Raw genomic sequence first — 12,892 nt, forward strand, 5'->3', positions numbered from 1 at the left:
TCAGAGGAAGAGATTCTGTGCTGTGCCTTATAGTATAGCACATAGTAAGCCTTGGCGACTTCCCGTCTCTGTTACAAAATACCTGAGAAGTAACCTGAGAAAAATCAACTTAAAGGAGGGAGGTGGGTTTTGGCAAATGGTTTCAATCTAGGCTACCTGGCTTTGAAGAACGAGAGAATATGGTAGCTGGAGAACGTGATGGAGGAGTCTGCTCAGTTCATGATATCTGGAAGCAGTGAGGGGAGAAGGGTGCTGTGACTAAATAAGCGCTTGGAGGGCATACACTGGTGGTCTGTCTCTGAATCGTCCATGAAGCTATGGATTAATTTGATGATAAAGTTAGAGCCCTTATGATGCAATCTCCTTGCAAGTTCCAACCTCTGAACATAAGCTTTCAAACCCAAGGGGCACTTTATACGCAACCTTAACATAAATATATATATATATATATATTTGAATATCTGGTAAATCCCAGGGCTTTTGGGAACAAGAGAGAGCTAAATTAATGTTTTTTACAGTATTATTTTTTTAATTAATAGATTAGTATATACCTTTACTAAGAGAACACAATGCTTTCAACTCCTAAGGATAAAGTTAGATATTTTCTTTGCATAAAGACTTCTATAGACTTTTTTCATTTCTGTCGAGGTTTATTGGGGTGCCAGCCCCCTAAACCTTTATCATCCAGAAGGAACACTTAGAGCAAGTGAAAATGGCTAAAGGGGTTTGATGGTGAAAAGAATGAATCAGCCATATGTAGTTCCAGTGTTCTCTCTTTCCATGTTCTCTGTGTCTGTTAATTGTTAATTGTGTCTGTGTGGGTATATAAACTGTAACCCACAAGGTTTCCACACAGTCACAATTAACAATTCTTTGGCAATAGTAAGGGTATCAGGCATGCATTTCTTAGGGCCAAGACAGATAAGGCTGGCAAAAACAAATACCTGTTAGCTTGAATGCCTGTTAGCTTACTTATGTCTCAGAGGGAGTATGGCTGTGGAACACCCAGGCATATCTGAAAAGGGTAAATAGAGGAAGGGGCTATGATCTCTAAGAGGGGGAGAGGGACTTTATGTGTTAAGCACATTGTGTGGTTAGGTAATGTAGAAGTTTGTAATTGATAAATGTAGAAAAAAAGGAAAACCGCAATGCTGTGCATTCTCTGCGCACTTCTGCTTACTTCCAAGGTAGCTGTGAACACAGCACACAGCGTTTGTGGTAACCATGGCAACTAGCGTAAACAATGGGAGGAAAGTGGATGGCACTTGATCCACATTTAACATTTTCACCAAATGCTTACTGATTAAAGGGTTTCTCTTAGTACTAGATCAAGGTGAAAAGCTGCCACTATGTAGTAAAATCGGGAGATTGCAGCTTCCAGCCCAGGGCTAAGTGGCGGTGCTTGTACCCCTGATGCCCAGGTGAGAAGGAATTCCTTTCTCTGGGGCTACTACTATAAGAACAAAGGTTTGACAGAGCGAACACTTTCACACCAGGGCCCCACAGTGTGGGAAAGGTCATCCAGTCACCAGTAGAGAAGAGTTATGCCCAATAATCCATTAATACACTGCTGAGGGTTTTTTTTTTTGTGGGGGGGAGACAAATCCCAGTATGGAAAAGGGGAACACTATAAATGACATCACAAGGGTTTTAGAGAAACGACAGCAACTATTCAAAAGACAAATATTTCCAAAGCTTTGAAAATTGGGTTTCCTCTACTGGAATACTCGTGATTCCCGTGGGTTGGCCTAGAGATTGCGCCAGCTGTACTCTCACGGTATAATGCTATACACCACAGCATATTTCCCAGTTTGTTTCTTTACAAACCTATAAAGTGACGGGGTAGAGCCAGATTCTGTTTCTGTATTATTATAAGACAATTCTTAAGTTAATTCATTTTCCATTCTTTTTGATGTGTTTTTTAGCTTTTGGCCATTTAAACTTAAACCAACCACAACAATGTCTTTTTTCCTTTAGATAAGCAATCAAAGATCAACAGAAGTCCTTTTTGTGTAAATGGTATTTTAGTTTTAGGAATAACAAATCTAAAGTTCCTGCTGACTGCACTTTCTGAATTGCTGTGATGATGTATTGTGTACTTCAGTTGTTGCTCCAGAACAGCTAGTTGTCTGGAAATTAAACTCTCTTAAAACCTCTTATCACCTATCTGGTTCCTGCGTCTCTTTAATGAGCTATTTTTCTGAAGTGCTTGCCTTAAATTTCTCATTTGGTGTTCTTACCGCCTGTGGGTGATTACTGACTTAGATATAGGAAGAAACTACACCAGAAAGTCCAAGAATCTTCAATGATAATAATAGTATTATATTTTTTAGAGAAAGAAAAAAAAGATGTCAGTATCTACTTCTAAGAATAGTTTATCTTTGCTCGCATAGATATTGTTAATAAGTAGAGCTAATTTTAAGAATTACAGATGTACTTGGACATAATGGCGAGTGCCTTTAGTTAGACTCAGGAGACAGAGGCCTTTGGATTTCTGTGAGTTGAGACTAGCCTGAGCTACATAGAGAGTGCAGAACAGCCAGGACTATATAAACTCTCAAAACAAACAAACAAAACAACCAACAAAATCTAACTCATTGAAAGAAAAAAGAATTACAGATATGACCATGAAATAGTACACCTTCAAAACAGGAAAAGCATGCTGTAATTCTATGTATAAAGATTCCCACCCCCACCTCACCAAAATCATGTATAGTAGGGAAATTTTGATGATATAAGATCTAAAATCTACTGTGTAGATTTTCTTTCCTTTCAAATAATTAAATATTTTTAAGTATTTTATGGTAAAGTCCTTGATGTGACTTATATAATATGCTTATATAAGAATATATATAATTCTTATAATTATATAAGAATGTTACATATAATATATAAGTATTCTATATAATCATTTGCAGTACTCGATATTTTTCAAGGGATACTGTCTCTGCAAATATGATCAATACTCAGTTATCTGGTAGTTCATAATTCATTTAGTTTAACTGAAATCCTGGCCTAACTAGAACTTGGGAAAAATTCAGCTTTGATGCCAATTTCATATTAAAAGGTGGTTAGTGATTTCTTAAGCCAAGCTGCTTTGAGCCTCTCTGAGTGGGAGAGAGACAGACTTGGAGAGCTGCCTGTTCACACATCTCTTGCCAGGTCGGCTTCAGGCTTGGCTCTTCTCCTTTACCCTAGAGTACCCAGTCAAAACTGATGGATGTATTTTGAGCTGAGTGCACCTTTGTTTTAAACATGTATTTCCATGGCCAGCTCTTATTGAAAACTGACTCCTTGTTTTTCCCAGTTTGCTTTTATTAAATTCCCTCTTCTTTCCCTTTGAAATGCTAATAATTTCTCTATTATTACCTCAGAGAAAATCAGTGAAACTTTCATCTCATTCTCTTTACAGTATGGATTATAACCTTCATTGTATTTTAGTTAATGAGTTTTTAAGTCATCTAACCTGCTAAATTATTAACCTTGTCTGTTTACCATAGCAACATTGCTTAGAACAGAGTTCAGATAATTACTAAGGGTGGTGAGGTAGAGAGTGAATAAGTGCTAAAGAAGACCTTAATATTCTTTTTTCACCATTCCCATTTTACCTCTTGAAGTAGGAGGAAATCTACATATTGATATGGGCTTCCCCAGTATAGATGAATTAATTAAGATATAAATTTAAGGTATAGTGATCAACTGGTTTTTTTGTTTGTTTGTTTTGGTTTGTTTTTCTTTTCTTTTTCTTTTTTCTTTCTTTCTTTCTTTCTTTCTTTCTTTCTTTTTTTTTTTTTGAGATAGGGTTTGTCTGTGTACTAGCCCTGGCTGTCCTGGAACTCACTTTGTTGACCAGGCTATCCTCAAACTCACAGATATTTACTTACCTCTGTCTTGCAAGTGCTGGGATTAGATGCATACACCACCATGCCCAACTCAACTGGTATTTTTAGTATAATGAAGTGTATCTTCTTTTGTTTTCTTGGATATATATTTTTAAATATTTCTCAATTGTTGCATAAAATGTTTTTATTTATTTACAATCTGTTGAAAATGAATGTTCTATTATGTTTGTTAATTATAATTAACAAACATGTTAATTATAATAGAATTAAACATGTCTATTATAATTGTTAAGCTATCTACATGTGATACTGCTTGTTAAATGTAATGAGTAAATTTTATCTGTAAATATCAAAAAGTCTTACTGCTTGCATGTGGATTGAGTACTAAATGGAGATCTAATTGTCTCGAAAATGTATTACTACACCGTCTTTTATTCTTGTAGAAACAGATGGGTGAGATGAAACTACAGCTTGAAACTGTCATCACTGAAAATGAAAGGTAAATCAATTAGCCAGTTGGTGAAGATCTTCTCCCAGTCAGAAGGTAGCCGTTTTGTCTTACTGATGGTGTCCTTTGCTTTACAGAAGCTTCTCAGTTTCAGGAGGTCCCATTTATTCATTGATTCTCTTATTGTCTGTGCTACTGGGGTTCTACCTAGGAAGTGGTCTCCTGTGCCTATGTCTTGTAGACTACTTCCCACTTTCTCTTCTATCTGGTTCAAAGTGGTCAGATTAATGTTGAGGTCTTTAATCCATTTGGACTTGATTTTTGTGCATGGTGATAGATATGGATCTACTTTCATTCTTCTACAGGATGACATCCAGTTATGCCAGCACCATTTGTTAAAGATGCTTTCCTTCTTCCATGGCATACCTTTAGCCCCCTTGTCGAAAATCAAGTGTTCATAGGTTTGTGGGTTAATATCTGAGTCTTCTATTCGATTCCATAGGTCGACTTCTCTGTTCTTATGCAAATACCAAGCTGTTTTCAATACTGTAGCTCTGTAATAGAGTTTGAAGTCAGGGATGGTTATACCTCCAGAAGTTCCTTTATTATATATTGATCTTATTAATTTGAGTGTTCTCTCTCTGCCGATTGATTAGTTTGGCTAGGGGTTTGTCAATCTTGTTGATTTTCTCCAAGAACCAACTTTTTGTTTCGTTGATTTTTTGTATTGTTTTCTGTGTTTCTATTTTGTTGATTTCAGCCCTCAGTTTGATCATTTCCAGTCTTCTACTCCTCCTGGGAGAGTCTGCTTCTTTTTTTTCCAGAGCTTTCAGGTGTGCTGTTAAGTCTCCAATATGTGCTTTCTCCGTTTTCTTTAATTGGGCACTTAATGCTATGAACTTTCCTCTTAGCACTGCTTTCATTGTGTCCCATAGGTTTGAGTCTGTTGTGTCTTTATTTTCATTAAATTCAAGGAAGACTTTAATTTCTTTCTTTATTTCTTCCTTGACCCAGGGATGATTCAGTAGTTGAGTGTTCAACTTCCACGCGTTTGTAGGCTTTCTGGTGTTTGAATTGTTATTGAATTCTAACTTTATTCCGTGGTGATTCGACAAGACACAGGTGGTTACTAATATTTTTTGTATCTGTGGAAGTTTGCTTTGTTACCGAGTATGTGGTCAATTTTCGAGAAGGTTCCATGAGCTGCAGAGAAGAAGGTATATTCTTTCCTATTTGGGTGGAATGTTCTATAGATATCTGTTAAGTCCATTTGATTCATTACCTCTAGTAATTCTCTTTTTTCTCTGTTGAGTTTCTGTTTGATTGACCTGTCCATTGGTGAGAGAGGTGTGTTGAAGTCTCCTACTATTAGTGTGTGTGGTTTGATGACTGCCTTGAGTTCTAAAATTTTTTCTTTTACATAAGTGGGTGCTTTTATATTAGGGGCATAAGTATTCAGGATTGAGACTTCGTCCTGATGAATTGTTCCTGTTATGAGTATGAAATGTCCATCTCTATCTCTTCTGATTGATTTTAGTTTGAAGTCAATTTTGTTAGATATTAGAATGGCCACACCCGCTTGTTTCTTAGGTCCATTTGCTTGGAAAACCTTTTCCCAACCCTTTACTCTGAGTAGATGTCTGTCTTTGTGGTTGAGGTGTGTTTCTTGTAAACAGCAAAATGTTGGATCCGGTTTTCATATCCAATCTCTTAGTCTGTGCCTTTTTATAGGTAAGTTGAGTCCATTAATATTAAGTGATATTAATGACCAGTGGTTGTTGATTCCGGTCATTAATTTTGTGTGTGTGTGTGTGTAGTAGAGTTTGTGTGTTTCTCTTCTTTGAGTTGTGGTTGTAAAGGGTCGCTAGATGTCTGGGTTATTGTAGGCAGTGATGGCAATGTTGGATTCCTTGGGTTGCGATTTTCCTTCTATTACTTTCTGTAAGGCTGGATTTGTGACTACGAATTGTTTAATTTTAATTTTATCCTGGAATATTTCATTTTCTCCGTTGATAGTGAATGATAGCTTGGCTGGGTATAGTAGTCTGGGTTTGCATCCATGGTCTCTTAGTTTCTGCAGTACCTCTATCCAGGATCTTCTGGCTTTCATGATTTCCATAGAGAAGTCCGGTGTAAGCCTGATAGGTTTACCTTTATAAGTTACTTGACCTTTTTCCTTTGCAGCTCTTAATCTTTCTTTAATCTGTATGTTTTGTGTTTTGATTATTATATGGCGAGGGGATGGTTTTTTTTTGATCCAGTCTATTCGGTGTTCTGTATGCTTCTTGAACCTTCATAGGAATATCGTTCTTTAGATTGGAAAAGTTTTCTTCTATAATTTTGTTGAATATATTTTCTGGGCCTTTGATCTGCAGTTCTTCTCCTTCTTCAATTCTATTATTCTTAGATTTGGTTTTTTTTTATTGTGTCCCAGATTTCTTGAATGTTTTGTGAAGAGAATTTGTTGGATTTGCCGTTTTCTTTGACCAGAGCGTTTATTTTTTCTATGGTATCTTCAGACTCTGAGATTCATTCTTCTATCTCTTGTATTCTATTGGTTATGCTTGATTCTGTAGTCTCCGTTTGTTTACCTAGGTTTTCCATATCCAGCAGGTTCTCGGTTTGTGTTTTCTTCATTGCCTCCATTTCCGTTTTCAATTTTTGAACTGTTTCCTTTACCTGTTTGATTGTTTTTTCTTGGTTTCTCAGGGTATCATTCACGGATTTACTTAATTTCTTCAAACTTTTTGTTATGCTTCTCATCCATTTCTATACTCATTTCTTCAAACTTTTTGTTATACTTCTCGTCCAATTCTTTAAGGGAGTTATTCATATCCTGTTTAAGGGACTCTATTGCTTTCATAATGGCACTTTTTTCCACTTCTTCTGGATTAAGGTCTTCAAGTCCTTCTATTGTAGGGTCGTTGGGATCTGGTGTTTTCATGTTGTTTTTCAGATTGTTGGAGGAGGTCTTGCCTTGGCGTCTGCCCATATCTTCCTTCAAATGCTCTCTGTTGGATCTTCTGGTACCGGATCAGGTTTCTTTGTTGGGCAGGGAGTTCACTGACAGAATGCCCACCTTTCCTCAGGCAGGCCATTGAAGCACAGGCTCTCCCTCCTTCCGGGATGTGCCTACAGCCCAGGCCCAGCGCTCAAGGCAGCTGAGCTGGGGAAATTTTATGGTCCCAGAGGGAAGGGAGAAATTTAGGAATTTGTAACTGGATGGAAGCTGGGATGGCAGGCGGGAGAGCTTAGCAGGGTGGAGCCAGCACTGCAGGTTGACCTGGGAGTCTATGGGGTTGGGGAAAGTCTGAGCTCCTCCTCACCGGGCCCCTGCAGCGGGCCAGAAGCAAACTCACCCCTCCGATGGCCCTCTGCTAGAAGTCAGGGCCCCTTGCTGGTCAGGAATGTCTCTGAGCAGACACCCAGTGCATGGACTCTTAAAGTTTGACTTTCTTTTGTTTGTATTCTTCCATATTATATAGTAGTTTATATTTTATTGTTATGTTCATCTTAATGTATTTGTGTTTAAATAAATTCACGTTGTTGTGGTTTTTTTCTGTTGCTGTGATAAACACCATAATCTAAAACAACTTGGGGAGGAAAGAGCTTATATGACTTAGAGCTCATAGTCCGTCACTAGAGGAAGCAGCAGAGGCACTCGAGTAGTTCAGACTCCAGAGTCAGAGAGTAAAGCAGAGATGGTAGAGGAGTGCTCTCATGGCATGCTCACTCTACTGCCTCATGCACCCAGGACCACCTGCCTGTGATGGGCACTGCCCTCTGTGGGCTGCCCCACAGGCTTGCTTACAGGACCAGTCTGATAGGGGTGTTTTCTCAATTGAGGTTCCCTCTTCCCAGAAGATCTCAGCTTCTGTCAAGTTGACCAAAAAAACTAAATAGTGTGTGTTCTTTAGAATTTTATAAAGTTCCTATGGAATTATATCTTAATTTTAGCTATAACATTTTGTTCCTTTAAAATTATTTTTATTCTCTTCTAATTTTGGAACCCTCTTATATTTATGTTGTGGATTCTTATTAAATTTTATAATTGCGTAAATTTTTAAATTTGGTTTAAATTTTTCATTCATTGTGTTTTTTTAATTTATGCTTTTTTAGCTTTAATGTTCTTTCTCAAAGTAATTATTGTTAAACAGACTTTTAATATCCTAGTAAAGAGTATTACAATGAATATTTTTCATTTACCAATATACTTAGGTTTAGCTTGATTTTTAATGTCCTGGAAAGACAGGACATTTTATGGTATAATGATACTAACAGGTCTGTTTGGATGCTCACCTTCCTAGACCTGGATGGAGGGGGGAGGACCTTGGACTTCCCACGGGGCAGGGAACTCTGACTGATCTTAGGACTGGAGACGAAGGGGGAGGAGGAGTGGGAGGAAAATGGGAGGAGGGAAGGAGGTGGAAATTTTTAATAAATAAATAAAAGCTTTGCTTTTCTAAAGGCATGTTGAACTGCTAACGGAAATCTAAAACCATGTATCTTTTGAGTTAATGTTAAGTGAAGCAGTAAAATAGTCATAGTTAATCTTTTTTCCCAGCTTGATTTGATTTAGAATCACCTGAAGACACGTTTTAAGGGTTGTTGTATCTGAAGGCTTATCCAGAGAGGGACACACTGAATGTGCACAGCAACATCTCATGAGTTCTGAACTGAATAAGGAGGGAAAGATAGAAAGCCAGAGGAGTGCTGGCATTCCCATTTCTTTGTTTTCTTTGATCTACTTGGAGTTGAGCACTAAGCCTTATACATATACTTCCATGGAACCACCTGCTCTATGCCTTCCCCATTGTAGTATGGTCTGTACATATGTACATCATAAGTCAAAAATAAACCATTAAGTCTTCTTGTTAGGTATTTGGTCACAATAACAATCAAAGTAACTATTCACAAATATTTGAGTGCCTCTTAAGTGTTGGGCATTTTCCATTGTTTGTTCTCACCCAGCACAATTCCTTCCTCTTCCCAAATAGTCTCTCCTATTTTTATGCCTTACCTATTTCTTTACAATCTGAATTTAACCTGGACTATTATCATGATGATATCAGGGTCCATTCATTTTGTTCCTTGAAGCTGAGTAAAATTCCATCTGCTGAAACAGACAGACAGACAGACAGATAGATAGATAGAGATATATAGATATTGATATATGTTGATATATATATATATGTTGATATATATGGGTTGATTCCACATCTTTGATATTGTAAATGCAATACAAATGGATATACAAATGTATCTGCTGTAGGTCCATCAAAATATATCCGCTGGAGTGGTGTAGCTGTTCCATATGATAGTTCTGTTTTCAGCTTCAATTAGTGGCTGCACTAAGTTACATTCTTACATCCTTGTCAACATTAAAGAAAAGTAACCCTGTCTCAAAAAAAAGAAAAGAAAAAGATTATATTTTTATTCACATAGTATTTAATGGTTATTCCTTCTGTTTTTATTTGAAGTCTACTTAAATGGTTTTGTATGAAGAATTTTGTGTGACCCATGTTGATTTAATGACCCTTCCAATGGTAATGACACTGTTGTTATTAAAATGAGTATAATGCTAACTGCTTATTGCAAAGGTTGCACAGTAAATTAAAAGATGCCGTTGAAAAGAAATTGGAAGCCATTCCCTTTGGCACAGAGATAGGAAATGACAGCTGTGCAGATGATGAAACCATGAGGAACCTTCAGGAACAATTGCAACTAGCCAATCAAGTAAGTGGCATATTATTTTTATTTACTGAGTTTAAAGTCATCAGAAATATGTGTTAATCCTTGTTTTACTTTTGATATTATAATTACATTATTACTTTCTTTTCTTCCCTTTCCTACTCCAAACCCTCCAATGTACTCTTTTTTATTCTCTTTCAAATTCATGACCTTCTTTCATTAATTGTTGTTGTATCAATATATGTTATACATATATACTCTAAATATAACCTGTTCAGTCTGTATAATGTCACTTTTATATATGATTTCAGGACTGACATTTTTATATAAATAACAAAATTTATATCACTTGATTTTTCTGTGACTTAAAACTTGTAGTAAATGCCCTATTATAAATGTATTTTCAAATATATTTTAATTGAATAATGTAACATTTGAATATTTTTGTCCTTTATGAATAATTAATGTTAGAAGAAAATTCTAAAAAAAGGAATAATCAGTAGTTTAATTTCCTTAAAGTAACATTTTTATATGTTTTCTTCTGATGCCATTTTCAATTTTCAAAGATTATAACAAATATCCTTCTAAAATTATACTTTCTCTGGCTTTTTTTCTTCCTTCATAGTTTTTAAAATTTCTGGTATTCTGTTTCCTGTGTATTTCATTTTTCAGTGTTACCATTTTTGTGAATTTGTTCATCAGGAAACTTTATCTCACTTTATAAATTTTGATCCCTGTGTCTCAGACCTTGTATGAGTTTGAATCTCTGCTCTTCTACTTTGTAGCTCTGTGAGTGAAAAGTCTTTGGTGCTCCCTATGACGCTGTCGAGGAGTGGTGGAGTCATTTCTACATTTTTCTCTTTTGTATTTTTTTTATTCTTTTTTCTAGGCCTTCCCATTTCTACATTTTTGAGTGCATGTTATTCTTTAGTAATTATTTTATAGAAACGTAAAATCCAATACTTATTCTGAAAGTATACTCGGTATGGACCAAAAATGCCTGTCTTTAAGCTCTACCTTCTCAGGAATACGACAAGTAATTCCTTAGCCTTCACCTGCAATGCCAAAGCTTAGACTTTAGAGACAAAGAATGTATGAGTGACTTTTCTCTTGTTATGATCAAGTGCAATGACCAAAACCAACTTAAAGAAGATTTATTTCACTTATGGTTCCAGAGAATTAGGCCCTATAATGGCAGGGAAGCCGTGGAGACCAGCATCAGGAACAGGAAGATGAGAGATCTCAACTACACACAGGAATCAGAGGCCACAAGCTAGAAGTGAGATAAAGATAGAAACCTTCAAAACCCTCCTCCAGTGATGACTTCTTCTAACAAGACCCATCTCTTAAAGTTTCTATAACCTCCCTAAACAGCACCCCAAACTGAGAACATTCTAATAACAACAAAGAGAAAATGTTTTGTTTTCCATTCTTAGTCAAAACTTGATAAGGACCCTAGGCGGTTGGTCTCATTGGGTTACTGTTAGCTTTCCTTAGCCTTTTGGTTTCAAAACAATACCTGGACCCCTTACTTTAGTATCCTACAGTACTTTATTGTGAGTTGTATCTGTCAGTATTTAGTCTACTGTAAATTAACAGGCTTTATTTTTTGAATAATGATATAAGCATACTTTGTAGCGGCCCTCAGCACAGGAATGACATGTCATATACTTTAGAAAATTCCACTGTGATGGCAAATGTCTTCCTAGTGTTATAAACATAATTTTGACTTCAACATCTTCTCTAAGTCTTAAACCCTGAGCTCCCTTACCATGCCTTGGTGAGACTCTATTAAAAAGTTAATTGATGAATTAAAAATAATCTCACTATAAAATGCCAAGTGAAGTAGTGTTACATTATATGTAGTATACATTTTGTGATTATAATTTTGCTAAAAGAAAAACTTAAAAAATTGTATCCCAGAAGTACACTTATAAAAATTGTATAGGCATGAAGAGAGTCAACCTTTATAAAGATGATTATATCCAAATAGTAGTGTTAATTAATTAGCAGGGCTAATACCTATAGTTCTAAGTAGGGTTTTATTGTTTCTGTTTTCCATATTTTCCTAGTTTTCTGCAATAAGCACTTAACTCTTTACAGTTGGAAAATCATATTGTACTTTCTCAGAAAGACTTTTTTCCTTTAGTAATACCAAGACTTAATTTGTACTTTTTTATAGAACAAGTAGAATAGTTTTTATATGTATTGCTGATAACATTAATTTTAGCTATTAAATCTAAGTAAAATTCCTAAATGAAATTTTAGTTTTTAAATTTGTTCTCTGAAATACTATTAAAATTTTTAAATCACAGATATTATTATAGACCAGTCACATGCCACAGAACAACCTTTCTGTCAGTGATGGACTACATATATGATGTTACTCCTTATGAATGCATCACCTGAGTGTAATCATTATAGTTTGTGTTGCGTATATCTGCTATGGTCACATAATGGTTAGACTCCCTAAGAGTACATTTCTCTGAAAGTGTCCCCATCCTTAAACAATGAGTGACTAATGTCTTTATATATATATATATATATATATATATATATATATATATATATATTCTAGTTTTACTTTGTAACTTTCTAAGAACCTAATAGTAAAAGAACGTGATCCATTTATACTATCATTAAATAGCCTGCTGATACTGTAATAAACTACCAATTTTTTGTTGCTTTATAGGAGAAAACTTGGGCTCTGGAACTCTGGCAGACTGCTTCTCAGGAGCTGGAGAATGTATCGAAACTTTACCAGGAGCATATGACTGAAGCCCAGATCCATGTCTTTGAGAATCAAAAGCAAAAGGTAAACTCAGGTTTCATGATTTTCTTAAATATTGGTCAGAAATCATAAAAATCATGAAAAGAAAACTGTTTTGGGAAGAAATTCCCAAGTCTTATG

The 12,892-nt window shown here is 35.8% G+C and overlaps 1 protein-coding gene across 3 annotated transcripts in view; it reads left to right on the top strand.

Annotated features, from left to right (window-relative positions):
- The window catches only part of Sclt1 (sodium channel and clathrin linker 1), a 110,769-nt gene that overhangs the window by 17,690 nt on the left and 80,187 nt on the right, over positions 1 to 12,892 (top strand). For all 3 annotated transcript variants that reach the window (XR_014999338.2, XM_085682418.2, XM_048424684.3), the window contains 3 exons: positions 4,286 to 4,341; positions 9,891 to 10,026; positions 12,674 to 12,796. Coding sequence is in view for 2 of the 3 variants with exons in the window: in XM_085682418.2 (XP_085538544.2) it covers positions 4,286 to 4,341; positions 9,891 to 10,026; positions 12,674 to 12,796 (315 nt within the window). In the remaining variant the exon portion in view is untranslated. The remainder of the gene's footprint in view (positions 1 to 4,285; positions 4,342 to 9,890; positions 10,027 to 12,673; positions 12,797 to 12,892) is intronic.

The sequence above is a fragment of the Myodes glareolus genome, chromosome 20 (genome assembly GCF_982192425.1).
Source record: "Myodes glareolus chromosome 20, mMyoGla1.1, whole genome shotgun sequence".
NCBI lineage: Eukaryota > Metazoa > Chordata > Mammalia > Rodentia > Cricetidae > Myodes > Myodes glareolus.